This window comes from Conger conger, chromosome 11 (assembly GCF_963514075.1).
Source record: "Conger conger chromosome 11, fConCon1.1, whole genome shotgun sequence".
Taxonomy (NCBI): domain Eukaryota; kingdom Metazoa; phylum Chordata; class Actinopteri; order Anguilliformes; family Congridae; genus Conger; species Conger conger.
In genome coordinates, this window is record NC_083770.1 from 26,147,039 (window position 1) to 26,168,602 (window position 21,564).

The 21,564-nt window shown below is 43.6% G+C and overlaps 1 protein-coding gene across 1 annotated transcript; it reads right to left on the bottom strand.

The window, feature by feature from the left end:
- Positions 1 to 1,898: 1,898 nt before the first annotated feature.
- slc25a37 (solute carrier family 25 member 37) lies at positions 1,899 to 19,985 on the bottom strand. The gene is made up of 4 exons (XM_061261502.1): positions 19,670 to 19,985; positions 9,988 to 10,216; positions 9,809 to 9,865; positions 1,899 to 7,619 (listed from the first exon to the last, which is right to left on the bottom strand). Exons 1-4 carry the CDS (start codon positions 19,865 to 19,867, stop codon positions 7,090 to 7,092), a joined length of 1,014 nt encoding a protein of 337 aa, XP_061117486.1. The 5' UTR covers positions 19,868 to 19,985; the 3' UTR covers positions 1,899 to 7,089.
- Between the last annotated feature and the right edge of the window lie 1,579 nt (positions 19,986 to 21,564).

The following is a 21,564-nucleotide window of genomic DNA, read 5'->3' on the forward strand; positions in this document are numbered from 1 at the left end:
TATAAATGATAGGGTATAAAAAGGTCACACATTAAATGGCAGGCATTTATATAGCGCTTTATTTATATATATTCACCCATTCATACACCGACGGCGATTGGCTGCCATGCAGGGCCCCGACCAGCTCGTCAGGAGCATTTGGGGGTTAGGTGTCTTGCTCAGGGACACTTCGACACAGCCCGGGCAGGGAATTGAACCGGCAACCCTCCGACTGCCAGACGACTGCTCTTACTGCCTAAGCCATGTCGCCCACATTACCATAAGGTTACATGAATTAACATGAACTAATGTTAACTCATGTAACCTTATTGTAGTGTTCATTTGTTAACATTAATTAACTGATTTGCAAATACATTAACCATGAAATTATCTTTTGTTAGTTTATTTGTTAACTACTAACTCTTGTGAAATTAATATTTATATATTAACCATTAACAATTACATAAAATATTATTATTTTCATTCCAATATGAATTGTCATTAACTAATGTAGTTGTTAGCATTAAATAATGATGTACAAATATATAAACAAAGCTGTACAGATTAGTTCAGTTAGTTTCCAGTATAAGTCACAGTAAGTTATTACCCAAAATGGATATTTTTCTTTTGACATAAAGGGGTAAAAATAACAGGCTACTGTATGTGTAGAAATGAAAGGTGCTCAATCTAAATTTCATTGCCTCATTTAAGCCACAGGCAAAAAACTTGCATGGCAGGAATAATCTCATCACATATTCCAAAGTCACATGCTGTTCTTTTTTACTCAAAGGTTCATGACTGCTAGGTTTGACAGCAACGAGCAGTCATGCAAAAATCTACAATGTAAATAAATAAAGGAATATTAGCGGGAATTGTTGAGATTAACCTGTCTCTTCATATTGAAGAATCTGAATGCAGAGGCTGATGGGCTGCAGCAACTTTTTTGGCAACATCGCCCTCTACTGGATGTTGCTGCCGTGAGCCAAAGGACTTTTGCCACAATACACTGGACGCAGCAGTGCACAATCATACTCTCGTCTGGCTCCCAAAACATACGTAACTTACCTTTATTACATGCTCAAAACCGACGTTCTCATACACTGACGTTGGAGCGTGTTTTGTGGTGGCTATAGGATTAATTTCAGCACGGAGGTTTTTGTTTTTGCACGGAAGTCAAAATACCACGACTCTCAGACGCACTTTGTGGCCGACGAGGTCGGTGACCAATGTGGTCGGAGAAGCGATAAGTCAAGGGTTTGGAGCCTAAGTCAAGGGTTTGGAGCCAAACCCACGTGACCAACACTAAATTGACCCCATAACTGCTCTGGTTCATTTATTGCGGTGATTTCTTTGCCTAAATGCGAGTAGTCACAATAACATCCGCCAGGATGCAAGTTGCTGCATATTGGCTGGCTGGAATCAAATAAGGGAATATTCAATTCACATAGCGCTTTTCACAGAGTACTGTCCACAAATACGCTTTACATCATGAGTGTCAAACTGAATTCCCAAGGGGCCGCAGTGTCTGCTGGTTTTTGTGGTTTCCTTTCAATCAGCCTTCAATTAAGGCCTCGAGAACAAGGTGTGTCGATTCTTTAGCCAATTAATGACTTAAATGAACCGCAGATTCTGAGAACAACCTGAAGACCAGCAGACACTGCGGACCTCCAGACTGGAGTTTGACTTGACCTGTGCTTTGCATAGTAATATTGCCAGGTGCCTGCATAGTATAGTATCCTTTAAAAGAATCACCAACTCCCCCATATTCCAAGGGAAAACTGGCGTCCGATTGGCCAGAAGCTAGGGAACTGAAGCCTCCACAATTTATTTAATTTCACCAAGCATCATATACACCCATCCATAACTTATAGAGACAGACACAGGTGCGATGAAATAACTCCATCTTGTGGATACAGACCCATGATTATTTAGTACTTTTATTTCAGCTCCAGTGTTATAAACTGCAGCAGCATTACCACAATCGTGAAATATCTGCATCTCATTTTTACCAGCAAATGGAAAATATCCTTGTTCTCTAAATGGCACTCTATATTTAAAAAATAACATCAAACTCATCCCCCCTCCTTTCATTGTGCGCAGGAAAGCGGCAAAAATGTTACATGACAAACAATTCCGCAGACAAAGTTCTTAATTTCTCTTAAACATAAAGGGCAAAACAATGTACAGCACAGTTTGCATATTTCTAGGAATTACACCTTTTAAATGTCAAGTTAGAAGGAAGGCTTTAAGTGTCTTGCTTCTTGGTTTCCCCTGACAGCAATTGGTTAATCCAGTCAGTCCACCTGAATTAAGGAAATTAATCAGGCGTGTATGACAACATGAGTATTGCCAATGCCTATGAACAGGATTGCTTTTTTTATTTTAATTTTTAACAGTTTATAAATAATATACAAGAGGACAGGGGCCAGGTGCAAATGTTTGGGAACCATTTTTGATTCTTTTTTGTTACTTTTTAAAAATATTATTACCCAGGTAATTAAGGCCCAATTATTAAGGCCGAGACCCAGGTGATTTACTCGCTAGGGGTTCAATGAGTCAGGTCAGTATAATGAAATTAGGAACTCCATGCTTAACACCACTGTTAAGCATGGAGGTGGAACCATTATGCTTTGGGGTTGTGCGGCAGCTGGGGGCACAGGAAATATTGTGCGCGTGGAAGGAAGAATGGATTCCACCAAATATCAAGAGATTCTAAAGGCCAAAGGTCAGTCCAGACACTGAAGTTGAAGAGAGGTTGTGTATTTCAGCAAGACAATGATCCAAAGCATACCTCAAAATAAACCATGAAGTACCTTCAGGAAAGACGGTTGAAGGTTTTGGAATGGTCACCATTGTCCCCTGACATGAATATTATTGAAAATCTGTGGAGAACATGCCGTACATGCAAGGAGGCTGAAGAATACTTCTGAGCTAGAGGTGTTCTGCCAGGAAGAATGGGGGAAAATTGAAAAGCAAGAACTGAAAGACTCTTAGCTGGCTACAGGAAGTGTTTACAAGTGGTTATATTTGGCTGAGGAGGCATTGCACTAACTGACAGGGTTCCCAAACTTTTGCACAGGGCCTTTTTCTTTTCTTTAAAAAAAAAAGAAATCTTGAATAAAAAATAATCTTGAAGCAATGTGTCATGTTTAACTTTGTACCATTTAGAAGTCAGGGTTGCTCCTGTTCACAGATATTAATAGTAAAAGGGTTTTTGACCATGGACTCCCAAATCTTTGCACACCACTGTAGATAGCGTAGAAACATGTACTTTCTATGGCAGGATTCTTCAACAAAATGTTAGTCTTGCCAAAACATCTTGTGATTTGAAATAAAATCTGAAATAGGCTGAGGATATACACTCAGTGACCACTTTATTAGGTAGACCTGTACACCAGCTTGTTAAATGCAGACGTTTAAATAGCCAATCATGTGGCAACAACTAAATGCATAAAAGCAAGCAGACATGGTCAAGAGGTCCAGTTGTTTTTCAGACCAAATGTCAGAATGGGGAAGAAATGTGATCTAAGTGACTTTGACTGTGGAATGATTGTTGGTGCCAGACAGGGTGGTTTGAGTCTCAGAAACTGCTGATCCCCTGGGATTTTTCATGCACAACAGTCTCTAGATTTTGCAGATAATTGTGCAAAAAAAGTGAGTAGCACTTCTGCGTGCATGAGATAATTAGAGAGGTCAAAGGAGAAGGGCCAGACTGTTCAAAGTTGACCAGAAGGTGACAGTAACGCAAATAACCACGTTACAACAGTGGTATGCAGAAGAGCATCTCTGATTACACAACACATCAAACCACTAAGTGGATAGGCTACAGCAGCAGAGGACTTAAGTCTAAATACCTAATAAAGTGCTCACTGAATGTATACTTTGCCCAGCATCATTAGGTACTAAAGATGTCAAAATGGCCGCAATAAAAAAAAGGTCTTAGATTCTGGTAATAAAATGGGAACAAATTGTACATTAAATGTATCATTAGGTTCTCTTTTTAACATACTACTACAAACGCTTCTCATGCACATGTTCATTGACTGTCAGGAAAATAAACATTTGCAGTTCACTATCATTTCTGATTCAAGGTTCAGCAAACAAGGTGCATTTCATTCTTAAGCGAAACAAGCTAAAACAACATCGAAGCCTTTCCTACGAGCCAGCACACACCCGTCTCCTTGGGAGCGGAGTACATTCGATTCTTGCATAAGGCCCCATCGGTTTATCCAAGAGGCTTACAACCACAATTTACAATTCAACACCCCCCCCCCCTCCCAAAAATAAAATAAAATGGAAAGTATAAAACAAAGTTTTTCTAGAAAAGTCTCAGTTCCCAGATCTCTGTGTAAGTCAGAAAAAGAAAAGGCCACTGTCTATGGTGGTGTATGAACACTGACTATGGTGCTGAAGCACATGTGAGCCCCAAGCCAAAACATGTGCACACATAAGACAAGGCACCATGCCCCCAAGTGGACAGTGACTGGAATGGTAAAATAAAGCAAGCACAGAAAGTTATTTAGATCCAAGACACCTATGGAGTGAGAGCCCATTGCTGCTCTTACAGAAATGGAATATACTGAAAATATATTTAAATAAAATATATTATCGAGATATTACACTTCACAATATATAGGTAAATATACAATAAAATATATTACATATTTTATTTGTTATTTAGAAAAAATATATATTTTCCAGAATGTTCACTTTTTGTACAAGACGTTATATATTCTATAGTATTTATAGTATATTCTATTTATGCAAGCATGGGCAGGTGAGATTAAATGCTTTACAACATAAATACAAATGTATATACTCTGTACTCAAAAACACAAAGTAAACAAATCTTGATCCCCTTAAAGCTGTATATCTGCAAGCACAATGTACACACACATGAATGCATGCACACACACACTTGTTCACACCCACATACACACGGTACGATAAAGTGGAGCATTAAAATAAATATTGTTGTGGGTAATATTGTTGGAAAACTATACACCCTTGCTGGGACAGATTTTCCTTTTAAAAAGGAAGCATTTCATTTAAAGCAATGAAACAGAGCTTGACTGGGGGAATATTTAGCGGAAAGTTCTGAGGGGACAGACACAGTGCGGAGAGGCTGGGCGGATCGCAGAAACAAGTGCCGGGGAACCAGTACCAGTCCCACTCCCATCAACCCACACTGTGCCTGCTGAACCAGCCAGCTGGACCGCGTCACGGCACCATGCAAGTGCTGCAGGCCAGCCACAGAGCCAAGAAAACCAGCAGCAAAACCCACCAGGCACCTCGGTCATGATCCGGGCACAACAGCTTTTAATAGACAGCAAATATTTACATGCAATACGAACACACGAGATATGGATTCAAATTTAAGGACATTCACGTGAAAACATCACAGATGTTTTTTTCGGCGCTGTGACACAGGCCCGTTCCTGCCAGCCGCACCAGTGCCCCCCTTTGGTGTGAGCATGAAGCGTCAACATTAGAAAAGTTCCTCTTTTCAGGCCTGCTTAAAATGGTGCCCTGCAGCAAGCTTTCACAACAAAACCTCACAGTCACATTCCTCTGCAATGCTATAGAACAATACACCATCTGCAATAACAAACAATTGTGCGTGATTTTTATAGGAAACGTATACAAAAGGGCATGGCCGCTACTGGCCTAATGCCAATTTAACGGAAGCACAATGAGAAAGGCAGGAGAAAATACTTTGCTAGTGTGTGCGGTGTGATTAGGGCATGTAGCTCACACATGCTCAGAAGAAAATGACAATCCCTTCAAAGTTTCTATATCTAGATTCAGACAAAATGTACGAGACAGTTATTTCACCCACGCATATGCGAGGATAATGAATGCTTTCCGATTGTGAGTGAATTGATCAGTCTTAGGGGTACCTTCACAAAACAAAGCGCAATAAGGTAAAGACAATTGGTAAAAAATAACCCTGTGTCTCTTCCAGAACCATGAAATGCTAGCTCGAGAAAGTAAGTCAAATAAATAAAATGTTCTCAATTTCAAATCTATAAACAAATGGATGAATATAAACAAAACATTCTTCTGGACGTACATACGGAGTCATTACGTGGACTGTGATTGGAGGGTTGTGAGAAAGTGTAGTGGGTGAATTTTATAGGATGTATATGACACATACAGACACACACAGACACGCACACGCCTGCTATGCAGAGAGACACGTTTTGCTGTTCCCTTCCTAAATAAAAGGCTTTGGAATGTAATTATTACATCATTTTTGTGTTTCATAACAGCACATTGACAGAATAAATAAAAACACAAATAAAGAAATAAAAAGTGGGAGTGATGGTGGGAGGAGAAGAGAGACCTGTTGAGTCTCTGCAGAAGAGAGACCTGTTGAGTCTCTGCAGAAGAGAGACCTGTTGAGTCTCTGCAGAAGAGAGACCTGTTGAGTCTCTGCGGAAGAGAGACCTGTTGAGTCTCGGCGGAAGAGAGACCTGTTGAGTCTCGGCAGAAGAGAGACCTGTTGAGTCTCTTCGGAAGAGAGACCTGTTGAGTCTCTGCAGAAGAGAGACCTGTTGAGTCTCTGCAGAAGAGAGACCTGTTGAGTCTCTGCAGAAGAGAGACCTGTTGAGTCTCTGCAGAAGAGAGACCTGTTGAGTCTCTGCGGAAGAGAGACCTATTGAGTCTCAGCGGAAGAGAGACCTGTTGAGTCTCAGCGGAAGAGAGACCTGTTGAGTCTCAGCGGAAGAGAGACCTGTTGAGTCTCAGCGGAAGAGAGACCTGTTGAGTCTCAGCGGAAGAGAGACCTGTTGAGTCTCAGCGAAAGAGAGACCTGTTGAGTCTCAGCGAAAGAGAGACCTGTTGAGTCTCAGCGAAAGAGAGACCCGTTGAGTCTCAGCGAAAGAGAGATCTGTTGAGTCTCAGCGAAAGAGAGACCTGTTGAATCTCAGCAGAAGAGAGACCTGTTGAGAGTCAGCAGACCATCTCCCATGCGCTAGACTTCCAGATCCTTTCCTTTGGGTGTGGTGAACACACTAAGTCACACACCACAGCAACACTGACAAACACATGAAAACCCCAAAGCCCTCGCGCTTCGCCCCGGGGGCCCTGGGCTCTGCCCCGCCCTCCTCAGGAGGGCCCCACGCCGCCCGCACGGGCCAGCTGCTGCTGCGTCAGGAAGTACTTGAAGAACTCGTAAACGGACCAGGCGATGGCGGTGGAGGGCATCTGGTAGATGATGCGCGCCTGCAGGCCCTTGAAGAAGGCGGGCAGGCCGCCCAGCCGGTAGACCGTCCTGAAGGCGTTGGCCATGCCCGAGAGGTGTCCGCTGATGTGCAGGGAGCTGAGGGCCACGTTCTCCTGGGTGTTGAGCAGCGTCTTGCACACGTCCAGCGGGGTGGTGATGGCGGCGGACACGGCGCCCGCGGCTGCTCCAGACAGGATGTGACTGGTGGGCTGGTAGCTGCGGCGTGGGTTGAGCTGCTCCTGCATCAGCTCGTACGTGATGAAGTGCACCGCCTGGAAGGGGATGTTCATGGTGAGCTGCGTGCTGTAGCTGCGGTAGAAGGCGGCCATGCCCTCGGCCCGGCTCACGGTGCGCACGCAGTCCAGCAGGCCCCGGTACGGGGAGTTATACATCTGCATGCGCTGCTTCACCACTGAGACAGAGAGAGAGGACACGTCAGTGTGAGGAATAAATCATACATACACACACACGCATACAGACACAGAGAGACACAGACAGACACAGAGAGAGACAGAGAGACAGAGAGACAGAGAGAGGACATGTCACTGTGAGGAATAAATCATACACACACACACACACATACAGACAGACACAGAGAGACACAGACAGACACAGAGAGAGACAGAGAGAGACAGAGAGAGCACACGTCAGTGTGAGGAATAAATCATACATACACACACAAATACAGACACAGAGAGACACAGACAGACACAGAGAGAGACAGAGAGAGGACACGTCAGTGTGAGGAATAAAACATACATACACGCACATACACAGAGAGGCGCGCATGCGCGCACACACAGACACAGACACACAGACACACACACAGAGACACAGACACACAGACACACAGAGAGAGAGAGAGAGGACACATCAGTGTGAGGAACAAAACATTCATACACACATACAGAGAGAGATGCACACATACCCACATACCAAGGGCTGGGTAACATATAGGAACAATAATTATGAAAGTCAGTAACACTCATCGCCACCGTGGGCTGTAGTTCCCTTTCTTTGGGTCTTTTTCCTCTAGACCTGATTGGTAGTAAACAACCTCAGGCAGTAAGAGCCGTCGTCTGGCAGTCGGAGGGTTGCCGGTTCGATCCCCCGCCCGGGCTGTGTCGAAGTGTCCCTGAGCAAGACACCTAACCCCTAAATGCTCCTGACGAGCTGGTCGGTGCCTTGCATGGCAGCCAATCGCCGTCGGTGTGTGAGTGTGTGTATGAATGGGTGAATGAGAAGCATCAATTGTACAGCGCTATATAAATGCCAACCATTGCCAACCACATTTAATGAAAGATTTCTCTAAATAGACTTACACATAATGAAAAAAAAACACTCAGTTAACTATTGTTAAAGCTTTCAGCATAACATGTGAAGGCAAACAAAAAAACCTGCTCTTCAAGATCATTTAAATGACAAAATCTGCACATTGCGGATATTGCAGTCATGAATATTCTCCAAATTTGAGTGTGAGAACCAAAATTACATCGATCCACAATTGTAAATTATGTTGATACAATGAGCACAATTTTATTAATTTCATTAATAAAATTCATCAATAATTTCATTACCTACCTAAAAGCCAAATTGCATTTCTGTATTGTTCATGGAGGAAGATGACTGAAAACAGGTTGAGACCAATAATGAGTTTTAGCCCTGTCAGCAGCCACTGGATTATATGTGACATTTGATCATTTGGAAAAGAATATGAGACAGACGCATGAAGCCTGAAGACTTTTTTTTAATATATTAGGGCTATAATTTCTTGTGCACAAAATAGCTTCCTGTAAGCTATTAGGATGGGACTATTTTTAATGCTGTCAAATAAGGCAACTGATTATGCCATGTTGCGAAGTCTGCTTGAAAACAGTGATCGTTTAAAGGCTCAGAACATATGCAAAAAACATGCATACATCATAGAATCCTACTAGTTTTCTTTCATAAATTGCTACAATTTTATTGAGCAAACCTGCTTGCGGTCTGTTTTCGATATCCCAATTCCTTCCGCATAAGATGTCCAAATGCGGGAGACATGTAAAGTCCAGCCTGAATCTTCAGTGGCAAGGTTGAGCCCGTCAGACAGGAGATCGTACATTGCTCAGCAGATACATGACCAATACTGTTCCCATGGATTCATTATCAGCACCAAAACTTGTGTATTGGAGCATCCCTCGTGACTGTGGAAGACCATGTACACTTCAGGGGATGACTCGTGTCGGGAATAACGTGTGCGTGTGTCTGTTTGTTCGTCAGCAGTCAGATAAAGTCGTTTTGTAAAGCTGTTATGATAAAAATGTTTTTCTTAAGAGTAGATTCAGCAGGAACAAGAAGAATATGTACATGGCTGGAACAATGAAGAATGTGCCATGTGTACAGGTTTGACGTAAAAGTACACCAGCTTTGTTTTGGAGAATGTGCCACGTATTGTGAACTCTCTCCATGCTGCATGGAACAGAGTGCCTTATCACGTTGGTTCTTTCCTCAACAATTTGAATGAAAGTTTTATCCTTTACATGACTATGTAGCGCCCAGCCCTAACATCCACACACACACAAGACTAGCCGCTCATAATGAGAGGTTCACTGTGCTCATTACCTTCAGCCGGGTTCATCACTGCGTCATGAAGAACAGTGGCCAAGCTGCCCGCCAATCCTGAACAGGGAAATTCAAATTAATATTCACGAGCAAGCATCACACCACATTTATCCCCTCTAACTCCATTTCCATGTCTATGTACAGAGCTGAGGTAACTGGCCCCACACTGTGCTTTGTACCGTTAGCGATGTGGCTGTTGCGCCCGTTCTGCAGCATGTCGCTGAGCGAGCGCTTCATCCTCTCGTAGCAGGCGAAGTACAGGGCGTGGGCAGGGCCGGCCCCCAGCATGGTGACGTTCAGGCCCCTCATGGGCCGCAGGAGCCCCTCGGTGCGCACGATCCGGGACAGCGCCTCGTACACGCCCCGGTACTGCGCCTTGGGGTCTGGCTGCAGGCTCTGCATCCGGGTCTGTCAGAACCAGGCCGGAGAGAGGGGGAGGGGGAGAGCGAGGGAGAGAGTGAGGGAGAGGGAGAGATAGGAGAGGGTTCAGTGATGTGTAAGGAATAATATTTTCTGACATTTATCACATCATCACATTTATTTCCATGCACATATATGAGGCATTCTTTCAGTCCATGGTATTGGTTTCCGTCTGAGCCAGGAGATGGGACAGATGTCCATGGGCTGGAGCGTGGTTTACGGTCCTAACACTGTCCAGTCCTGCAGTGTTCTTTTCAGCATCCACCTGCAACACCCACAGCCTGAGAGCAATCTCCTGAAAGACTGTCTCGCCCTCCAATAATTGGGGTTGCAAAACAGTCTGATGCAGTTTTAATTGCCGCTCTCATCCTGTGGCATTCTATGGCTCTGTCATACATAAGTACGCGCAATACATTACATTAATGGCATTTGGCAGACACTCTTATCCAGAGTGCCGTACAGTTGATTAGACTAAGCAGGAGACAGTCCTCCCCTGGAGCATTGCGGGGTTAAGGGCCTTGCTCAAGGGCCCCACGGCTGTACGGATCTTATTGTGGCTACACTGGGATTCAAACCACCGACCTTGCGGGTCCCAGTCATTTACCTTAACCATTACGCTACAGGCCGCAATGGAACAACAGAGTGAAGGGACAAAGGAGCTGATTGGGAAAATGTCAACTTACAGATGGAAAGAGAGAAGGCTGAGCAATCGAAGGGGTGGTAAAGAAAAGAAACCGTGGAAGAGAAAGTGGTTTTGAAAATATAATGATCGAAAAAGAGATTCATATTTATGTTGTTTCTGAAATAAACAAGAATCATTCAAATAACAGAAAAACATTTCCTCTCCCGGATTTGAAGACATTGTCTGAGAGAAAAGGCAAAAGTCCCACACTCTCTGGGTGAAGCTTGTACACCCTCAGCCTCCAGATGCATCAGGCGGAAATGAAGTTATTTTATTGTTTGGGAAGGGGAAGGATTAGGAAACAGAAGCAATATGCCGGGAAAGATAGATAGAAATTGCCCTACATTTGCTTTGTGCGATGGGCATAATTTGGCGTGGTGGAGTAGGCCTATATCAAAGGGCCTGTCTGGGTCCCACACCCATGCCCTGTGAAATACACGCGTCACTCACCCCAGAGAGACAGACAGCCAGGAAGAGCACTGCTGCTCTGCCCAAAAAGCTGGAATCTCAGAAGGGCAGCCAACTACCACATACCGGCCACTGAAACACAATTCATGGGTTTTGTAGGGGGCCCACTCTCATCCTGTCTCCTGCAGCTGGGGGGCGATCCCCCAATCGCACTTTCTGTCCGGTGATCCCATCTATATCTGTAACTGTGCCAGTAAACCCTGATGATAAAGAACCAACGCAAAGCAAAAAGAACACACCCATTTGATAGCAGAAGAGAAACCCGTGCTCAGGCTGTCAGAATGGCCACTGGGTCAGTGAGTTCATTCAGCCCGAGGCCTTTGTGTTGGGCCTCCCTGCCGGACAGGCTGAAGGGCTAAATCAGCTCAGCCGCGCTGCTAACACACTTGAGAGGACAGCACTCTTATTGTACCGGGGCTCTACAGTGCTTCCATTTTAGGAGCACTTGCTCCTAGAATTTGATGTGTGCTAGCTAACTGAAAAGGTAATGTACTATTTGGGATTCATTAGTGTGCTCCTAAATTTTTCAAATTAGGAGCACTTGTACTCCTTGGGAAAAAATGTTTGTTTAGAGCCCCCAAGCGCTTACATAGGACAGCACCAATACATGGCAGATGTTGTTGGTGTTGATGAATGGACGGTGGTCGTGTGACTGAATGACTGCAAGGCGGAGAGCGACCCAGAGGACGTGCTGAGCCTGTATCACAGAGCCAACGGCAACACTGACGCCAAAGCATGTTTGGAAAAGCAAGGTCTCCGATCACCCGCCAATGGCAAGGCAGAATGATGAAGGGGTGGGACAAGCAAACACGTGAATCTTGTAAATAAGCCTCTCTCCTGCCCTGGTCAGCCAGCCAGATAACCCTCCCGCTCCCCACAAAACACTCACCAGCTGCCAGGGCTTCTAGTATTTCTGCCTAGTCACACTGGTGCAGAGCCGCAGACGTTTCCAAAAACGAGTGTTCCCTTTCGTCTTAGTTTTCTACTGTGACACAACGTTCTGCTTCCTGTCTGCGGACAGGCTTGCAGGATTCTAGATGAAGTTTGACGAACAGTAGATCTGTACCCCAGCTATTGCCACCCAGCCCAAAAGGTGCAGAAGCCTTGAAGACAGTATGGTACAGCATGAGGACCTGACGCTTCTCTTACAAATGACTTCTGGGAAGCCAGGTACTGTGTACGCAGGCTTAAGTGTGAGTCCCAGAGGCTTTGCAGCCTCTTCAGCCCAGTAATGCCCCCTGTCAGCAGCTTTGCATTAGAGAGGCAAATGAGCAGGGGGCTCATCTCACCCCCAAAGTGATAATTAGACACAAGACCTAAAGGTACAATAGGTAAGATTTCTGTGTTAAAACGTTACAAAATAGACTCACTGACATGTTGACTCACCCTCTGTTCAAGCTCATTGGTTGAAAATGATGCGGTTCTAACGGCCACAGCCAATGGCATGGGGGCTTATTCTTGCGTAGCTGTTGCAATTGCACTCCAGACAAGCGATCACAGAAACACTGTATACTATTGCTTATTATCCAAGCGAAGAGTACATGTCCAATTCTAAAACCATACCAGTTTGTTATCACTTGTGCAAAACGAACATAGTCGCAATTGCACAAGTGTTGTGCTTCAAGTTAATATTTGTAAATTCGGGAAGCTAACTAGTAATAGCGATTAGCTGGTATTGTAACTACATAAGCAACAGTATACAGAGTCAGTGATCGCTTGTCTGGAGTGCAATTTGGGCAGCTACACGTTCCGTTTATCTCTATGTGTTCAATAATCCGTGTTTAGCTAAACCTTTATTTCTCTCAAACTGTAAGTTACAGTTGCATCGTTTGTGGTGAACTATCATATCTTAGTTATATAAGCTTACCAAAACAGTCCATGTGAGCACAGAACTGTATAATAACACTTCATATTACACGCTATATTCTTAAGACTGTGGGAAGCTTAAACAGTGTTGTGGTCTGAGGTTGTTTGTTGCTGCAATTCCTCTATTGATCGTTAGGAGTCCAAAATGACCTATTGTACCCTTTAACGGGTCCAAAAATCCTGCCCTGTTCAAAGACCACAGGATCACGGCTGCATTAGCAGACCTATTCGGCAATGGCACGGGCTTAAGCTGCAGCCAGAGTCCTCTGTTCCGTGAGCCATAGCGACTTCCCTGGAGGGAACAGCATGCTAAATCAGCTGGGAGTCGTTACAATGTCTGCTGCTCAAAGCAGTTACTCTAGTTAGTATGCTTATGATAGCCAAGGCATTCTACACGGTCTCCACATGACAAATGGGCCTGCAGAAATGTCAGACTCAAGTACGCCTGTCAGTTCCTGATGGGGACACACCAGACCAAAGCAGTCGATGCTGGAGAACAAGAGAGATGAGGTCACTAGAGGCTTGGGGGAGCTTTTGAGAGGAGAGACTCCACATGAGGCTCTGCTACGGATACAATAATCACCAGCATGACACTACTCTGTATCCTGACACCTTCTGGAGAGAAGCCTAGAAGCAGGCGGCTCCAAATAACAGCTTCCATTAAGTGATTAATAAGGTGTGGCCTGATGCAGCTCAGATGTGACTACTAGCATGACAAAGCAAACCAGGAGGCCTGATTAGGCTGGCTGTGCTTCTGGAACAAAATGTGCATTTTTGCAAAGACTCCACCTCTGAAAACTTGGTGTAGATAAGCATGCCTGAGAGTCATGAGCAAATATTTCAGGGATGTGAGAGAGGACTCTTCCAGGAGAATCAATGACCCACAAAAGCAGGTTATAAATGACCGTGAAAGCTGGCTGGAAAGAGCCGAAGGAAGGGCTCCTGTCTGACACCCACGAGAGAAACTGACTAACCAGGTGTACATTTATCATGAAACCTGCCTTCACGTCAATGGCTAAAGCACTTTCAACATTTTTAAACATGAAAGAAAGTTCCTCTCTCAGACACAATGGAAAGCCTACCTGTTCAGACCATTCATAATTCAGGAAGTGAGAGAACGAAACCGGAGGAGAAATAATTGCCGAGTCATGCACAAAGACCCAGTTGTTTATGTTGTGCAGCCACAGGTCCTGCTTTTTCAGCAGGAGGTGCATTCCTGATGGGCTTAAGGCGGGTTTCGGTGGCGGGAATGCTGGATGCACAGGATATGACAACATTACGAGATGCACACTGAAAGCCCCGCCATTTTCCAGCAGGGAAATGAATGCACTGATCGAAAGATAACAGAACAGTACAAGCAGGGGTAGGACAAGGCAAGCATTGCTGGGCTGAATGGCCTGTTCTCGCCATTACCTTATGTGATGTTATGTTACGAGCACACGCAGGGCCCAGACCACAGACCTGCCTCTCTATGAAGCTTTAAAAAGTACTGCTGGAAGCACAATAAATAAATAAATAGGCTACTTGGCATATTTGAATTTGCAAATGTGCAGATTTGGGTTAGCTGTATATACTAAAAGGTAAAAAGTGTGCTTTGCTCTCAGTTTTCCTCAAGCAAGGTACAACTTGTTTTTCCTGAATTATTTTTTTCAGACTTCAGAGCCAAAGTGAAAGTGCGTAGATGGCGGAACCGCATCTCTGTGGTTTTTTTCTGGTCTCTGAGAACACAGTCTGCCCCTCAGGAGAAAGGGAAGAAGTCCATTTCACACCAGAGTGAATCCTCCGGCCTTGGCCCGAGCTGGAGGGAAAAGCAGGGTTAGACTCCGCTGTGAGCTGGGAGGGATTCTCCTGCCTTCCCACTAGCACAGTCCGACTTTATAACCCCCCCGCTCTGTGTGTGAATGGTTGTGGATTTGTAAGACGGGCCGTACCATTGTGACACACCGCGGGGGGTTCTCTGCCTTTATGAACCGCATGGCAGTCGGCAGAGAGCGTGGTTGATTAACACGTCCCAGTGGGGTGGCCCCGTTTCTGCGCTCAGATTTTCCGCAGTCCAAAAGCAGGGGGCCCTTGCGTTTGCTGGCCTTGGTGCTCACGCAGACCTTGGTGACCCGTCAGACAGGGGCCACGTGGGCCACATTCCAGACGACGTGCGGTCGTGTGTGTGCGTGTGTGTGCGAGCAGCCAGGAGCTGTGTGACAGACAGTTTGCTAATCAGTTCTGCAGGAGTGGGGGAACAAGCCCACCCTTCGCCTGCATGAGTCCGATTCCCAACGCTTTGGCAATGCAGGCTGCGTTGGCAACGCACACACACAGACACACACACACGAGCACGCCTGCTGGCTTGAGCAGATAACACACACATGCCTTCACCAGGCCTGAAGCAGCAGAGTACCCCGCCATTTTCCCACTTAATTGGATCCCTGCAGAGAGAAGGGTTCAGACGCAGTCATGAGCGTTTCAGCTCCCAGACAGGCAAAAGTGAGCACATCTGTGTGGTAGAGCAGCCCACACAGGGCACCATCCCCATCTCCCATTCTGCCCTCAGCCAGGATCTTCCATAATTGCTTAATAGCCTCTGCATCATCTCTCAGGCTGCCCATGAATCAGTCACTGTCTCAGAGTGGAAGCAATGTGGAAGCTTTCCATTCACTCCCGAGGGGTGAATTCAGCTGCCTCCCACTTTCAACAACATCCAGGATACACAGACAAATATTTAACTCTGATTCAAAACCAAAAATAATGCACATGTTAATACTGCCATTCATGGCAGTTTACCGTAAGTATGAATCTATGGGCAATGTGGAGAGAGCATATGACTCCCTCCTGATATGCTCTTGTGCTTTGAGTATTGTTTACTGCTGAACCCTCCTCAGGAGCAGAGGGAACAGGAGGCTTTCGCACAAGAGGGTAAAGGTCCTGTGTGTCTCTCTAAAGAAGAGCCCGCAGTCACAGACTCACTCGAGCCTGACAGCACATGCAGGTTACACAACCATCCAGGCCACGCAACCTTCACAGTTGTAACCCTTTCATATTGCTGGCATTCCCCTAACCCATCGGATACAATGATGTAATTTATTGTGCTGTAACCGCTCCTCTTACTGTACAGCATTTCCTTTTGCCAGTATGATAATAAAATGGGTATTAAACAATTCACAACCAAATCTGCCCAGCTTCGGGTATTACAGTACTATAATCGTACATCTGTGCACGTGCTGACACTCCCAGCAGTAAACTACACTCACAACAGTAATCATTGACCAGACAGGTATGTCCACTCTAAAAAAGACTGATCATTCACGTAAAATATGAGGATGTACACAGAACTGACTGTTACCAATTCTTTAAACTATTTTACATAAATCAGTACCTGATCTCTCAGATATACTTTTCACATACACTGTATTGACCCCGGAACTGTGCTAAATATGTTCAACATCACACAATTACTAGGAACTATCTTAATTGTGAATGATAAGGCCTTCATGCTTTTTAATGCTAAAAAGAAGAAGAATAAATTGGTTTATATTCTTGCTTCTAAATTGTAACTTATAACCAACAAAAAATCGATCTTAATGAATTAAGCTAACACATTTCTTCCTCTAAAAGCACTTTACAATACACATGGCTGTATCAACTTTCATGCGCTATTAATGAGAATACCTGAAAATCACATACAATATTTAATGTAATTCCACACATGAAAACTATAAATTGTGCATGAATGTCAAGTCTAGAATCTTTAGGGAGTGTCTGACCCTCTCAATCCCACTGTGCAGGCTTTTAGTTCAATTACTGGAATAGCCTGAATGTAAAGCTCTTGATACTTCAATATTGTTATGTAACGGAAAGCCTGCATTGAAAAGAAACATTAGTTTAATACAGTGATGAATTCTCAAAAAACTTAATTAGCATATGTATTGAATTTTTGTGACTGAAATTATGAAAAGGTGCAAGGCTGAGAATTCAGTTCATGGTGGAACAGCTGAAATGATTGGTCACTTCATAGTGGACTGAGAGTCATGATTGGCACTGCCACAGAGTAGGAGTGAAACTGACCTTCTATTCAATTCCTCGTCTCACATTGCACTCAAATGTTCCCCTCGTCTGTCTGATGTATAAATATTAAAATTCATCCAGATATTGTGTCATATCGACTATCCATACATTACTACTGTATCATTAATGGAATATGTTGGTATAATAGCAACTCTTCAACTGAAATAATTTGTGGAACATTTCAAAACACACACACATCTCAGATAAATTGATTTATGTGCTTGATTACATGATTCTGACTTGAACAGCATTTGACAAACATGCGACACAAGTATGACATATGCCTACCAAGACTCTTGGGAAGCTCTACAAAGAAACATTCAAGGGCCATAACATTGGAGATAAATGCTGGGTGCCAAAAATGACCTCACCCTGCTCACCATGCTGATTCACTACAACAAGCCACACTCGGCATTCAGTAAATACAGTGTGGTGCTGAGACTAAATAATAATGGAAACTAAATTTGACTAAAGGCCACATCCACAGCTTCATCATTGAAACCATGAGCATTTTCTAATTCTGTAGGCAAACATGCCAGGTAAAAGGTAAACAATATCTCAGTGCAAGTCAAAGGAGTAACATGACTGCATTTCACATAATTAGTCTGTGGCTTTCTGGATAGAACACCTTGGTTAGAATAAGTCACTGAAGCAGAAATAATACAAAACAGTAATTTTCCTTCCGAAATGCAGAGCGTTCTTCTCTCTTGATATAGGTAACAGACAGTAAAATCAATTAGAATTAATTAATTCCAGCCATCTTAACATTCAAGATGCCCAACAGAGACTCCAAAGGGCAGAAATATAATTTGAGGAAAATAAATGTCACTTTGTGGAAAGTTCTGCTTGTAGAACTTTTACTTAGGAAGCCCTGCTAGCCGTTTGCAAGTGTGTGCTGTGTAGGCGTGTAGAGTGCGGCTCTAAAACTGGTAGCATTACTGTGAACCGTGCCAAACTTCCCAGCAATCAAAGTATTTAGGCCAGGCAGAAGGAGGGAACCACAATAGCCTGAGCAAGGCTTCTGAATGGAAGGGCAGGATAATCTGGCAGAACGACAGGTCATTTAAGTGTACCGGTTTAACTGAGATAAAAAGTTCAGATGCTAAACTTGCTTTCACACACGTACAAGCTTCACATTACGGCTACTCATTGAAAGGAATCCCGCCGATTTTTAGACAAGCCGTCCCAGACAATGTCTCTATAGAGGGAACATTATCCGTGTGGTTTAGCGGCCTTGTCTGTGTCTGAGTAAACTGTTGTTTTAAAAGCCAGGACTCAGGATGTAAGCAAGCTTAGTTTTAGGCAGATGGGATCATCCAGGTTCAGTCAGAATCCCAATTAAAAGGCAAACTCAATGCATTTCATTATAAAGTCAAACTTGCACGACTGGTCGGCTGGTTTGAATGATTCGTTTTTCTTGTTAAGTGTTGTTGTATCACACGATCCTGACATCAGCACTTTCACAAAGACTCATTAGATAACTGTGAAGCCTGGTCACAGAGGCAGAATATCAGGCAGAACGGACAAAAATAGTCCCTTGTCCTTGCAGAAGAGAATAGCATGGGTCAAAGTGCATTCTAAACCAGGAGTCTTGCTCTGACACCTCTCATATAACACTACAGGAAATTGGGCTACTAGCTACATTCAAAACATCAGAATTAAAAATAACCTATATATGCATGAATTAACTTAAAATGGCACAATAAAGTTTCAATTGAGTTTTAGCAAGTCTAATGGTGATGAACTGAAAGCATGCCCAGTAAAGTAAATTATAGTTCAAATATGACTTACTCGGCTGATTTGTCAAACTAGATGAGGTTGCAATTCAATGACTATCGATTCACGAAGCGCTAATCCCAGAGGCAAAGTTTAAACGGCAAAACTGTGCCGGGTCGTGACCTTCACCTGGCGTGTTACAACCACACGCGGTTCCCGATGTGGTCCAGTGTGCTTTGACATGAGGAAAGTGCAACCTGACAGACTCGTAAGCGGAAAGATAGCGAGCATAACCAAGTTATCTAGCTAGCTAGATAGTTTTGGGTTTGGAGGAAGCAACTTGAAACAAAGTTGCACGTTTCATTTCTGACTAGCTAGCTCGTCAAGTTTCTTAGCAGCCACCAAGCTAAGGTACGGTTACATACTGTTACTTAAACTGCACTTAGTTCACTGTCGATTGTTAGCTTGCTAGCTAAACTAGCGAGTTAGCTAGCAAGAATCGAAGGACTGTACAACTACTTAGGTCGCTAACAAGCTAACAGACTCTGTAAGTACAGTGAATGCAGATGCAATAGACTGTAACGTAGTTTACTAGCGAGATAGCCAGTGTGATAAACACGGCAAACTTAATTTAGCTAGCTAGCCTTTACCTTGACAGAGTCCACGGGGTACATCAGAGTGTGCTCCAATATCCCTGCCACGGCTCCTGCTGTCATGTGTGTCGCCAAGGAAGCAGTGGGTGGCAAACTCTCATAGTCATCATCATCTTCCAAGGACTTGCCATCTCCGATGTCTTTACTCTCCGACATGTCCAAGGTTGTAACTACAGGATCAGTGCGCAACTCCATGCGGGAGAAGCTGGAGAGGAAATGTTGACACACTACTACTGAAACGGCGGCAATGATAGCCACACCATCATCGCTGCGTTCCAGTCAGTGCGATGTGACGTAATTCCACCTAGCAACACACAACTCTAGCTCAAGCAATAAAAAAACAAAGACAGAAAATTAAGGCGGGATGTTTTATAAAATAAGGCGGGGCTAACAAACCAACCAATTATAAGTGATGTGGGCATGTGGCCAAGGAGACCATTTGCCAGTAAAAAGCTACGAAGTAAAAAAGCTAAGCCTATCTATTAAACTTGGCTTAACCATTTTTTAAACCAAAAAGAAAAGCTATTTGTCATCTGTAGTCTATGTCCCCACTAAACATAAACGGTTGTATCATGAACTAAAATGTCTTTTGTATATAGCTTTGTGGTTAAGGTTTTCAATATAAATTATTTTGCCCCATGGCAAACAGTAATATCCTGGTACAATACAAGTGCAGGCCTAATTAGGTGCACATATAACAGTATTGTGGGAGTCTCATGACAGAATTCTTAAATTCCTGTAACATGACCTAGGGTGGGTTTCAGTCAGAAAAACTTTGTAAGCAGCCTGGAGTGTCTGGGAAGCAAGGATTCATTCATATATGTTTCTGCAACCAGCACTCAATTACCTAAGATGTTCAGCACTGTGAATACGGAACACAAGTGGTATTATGTGCTAGAACCCCACACTTAATATAGCCTATATTGAGAATTACAATCATTAATTAAGTCAAATTTGTCTATAGGCCAGTCTACTGTAAACTGCTGGAATCAACTAACAAGTCAAAACACAATCTATATCAGATCAAATTATTTATTTATTATAATTGAAATCATACATTCTTTGTTGAATGTAGCTCACTTCTTCTAATTTACAAAACAGGAGACATTAGACAAGATTTTCAATTGAAATGACCAGAAAAGAGATAGAGATCGATAAACCAGGCCATATCATATTACTCTTCCATGTTCTGCACCACTGGAACAAAGTAAACCAGCTAGAAACTCTGGTGTTGTAAATGCACAACCAAGCAACCACCACTAAAATAAATCCTTCTTCTCCAAGGCTCCAAAGCCAACTGCTAACACCACAACTTTTTCCTGTGGCAGCATTTATGGGATGTCTATGGGATGCTTGCCCTGATTGGGTGATACTGAGTTGTTAAGGTGTGTGGGGGGTCATAAGATGACAATAGTGTCTCTCCAGAGACAAAGTCTATAAGAGGTTATTATAGATTGCTGGCCAATAAGTGTGTGACTTTGTGTGTGACTTTGATGTTGGAGGACAGGACAGCAGCATTCTTGGGAGCAATATAATATTGTACCTTGAACAAGTTTACGCTGTTCCTTTCTTTCAGGCCATAATCTGAACACTACATACCGTTCAGAATGATGAGCATGCTTTGGTGAATGTATGTAACCCACTGAACCTGAATGGTCCACACTAAAGTGATGGGACAGAGCCAAATTATTATTGGATAGTTCAAATTGTTGTTATCCCTTATTTAATTATCCAGTTACGACTAACGTGAGTGATAAAAACATAGCAAAGCAAAGTCTGAAGTGAAGTTTTAAAGTCTGACACAGACAAAAACGTAATATTAAGGATTAATTACATGGCATCTCAATTATCTGACTCAAATTAAATCGATAACCATTCCTCTGTGCTAACAG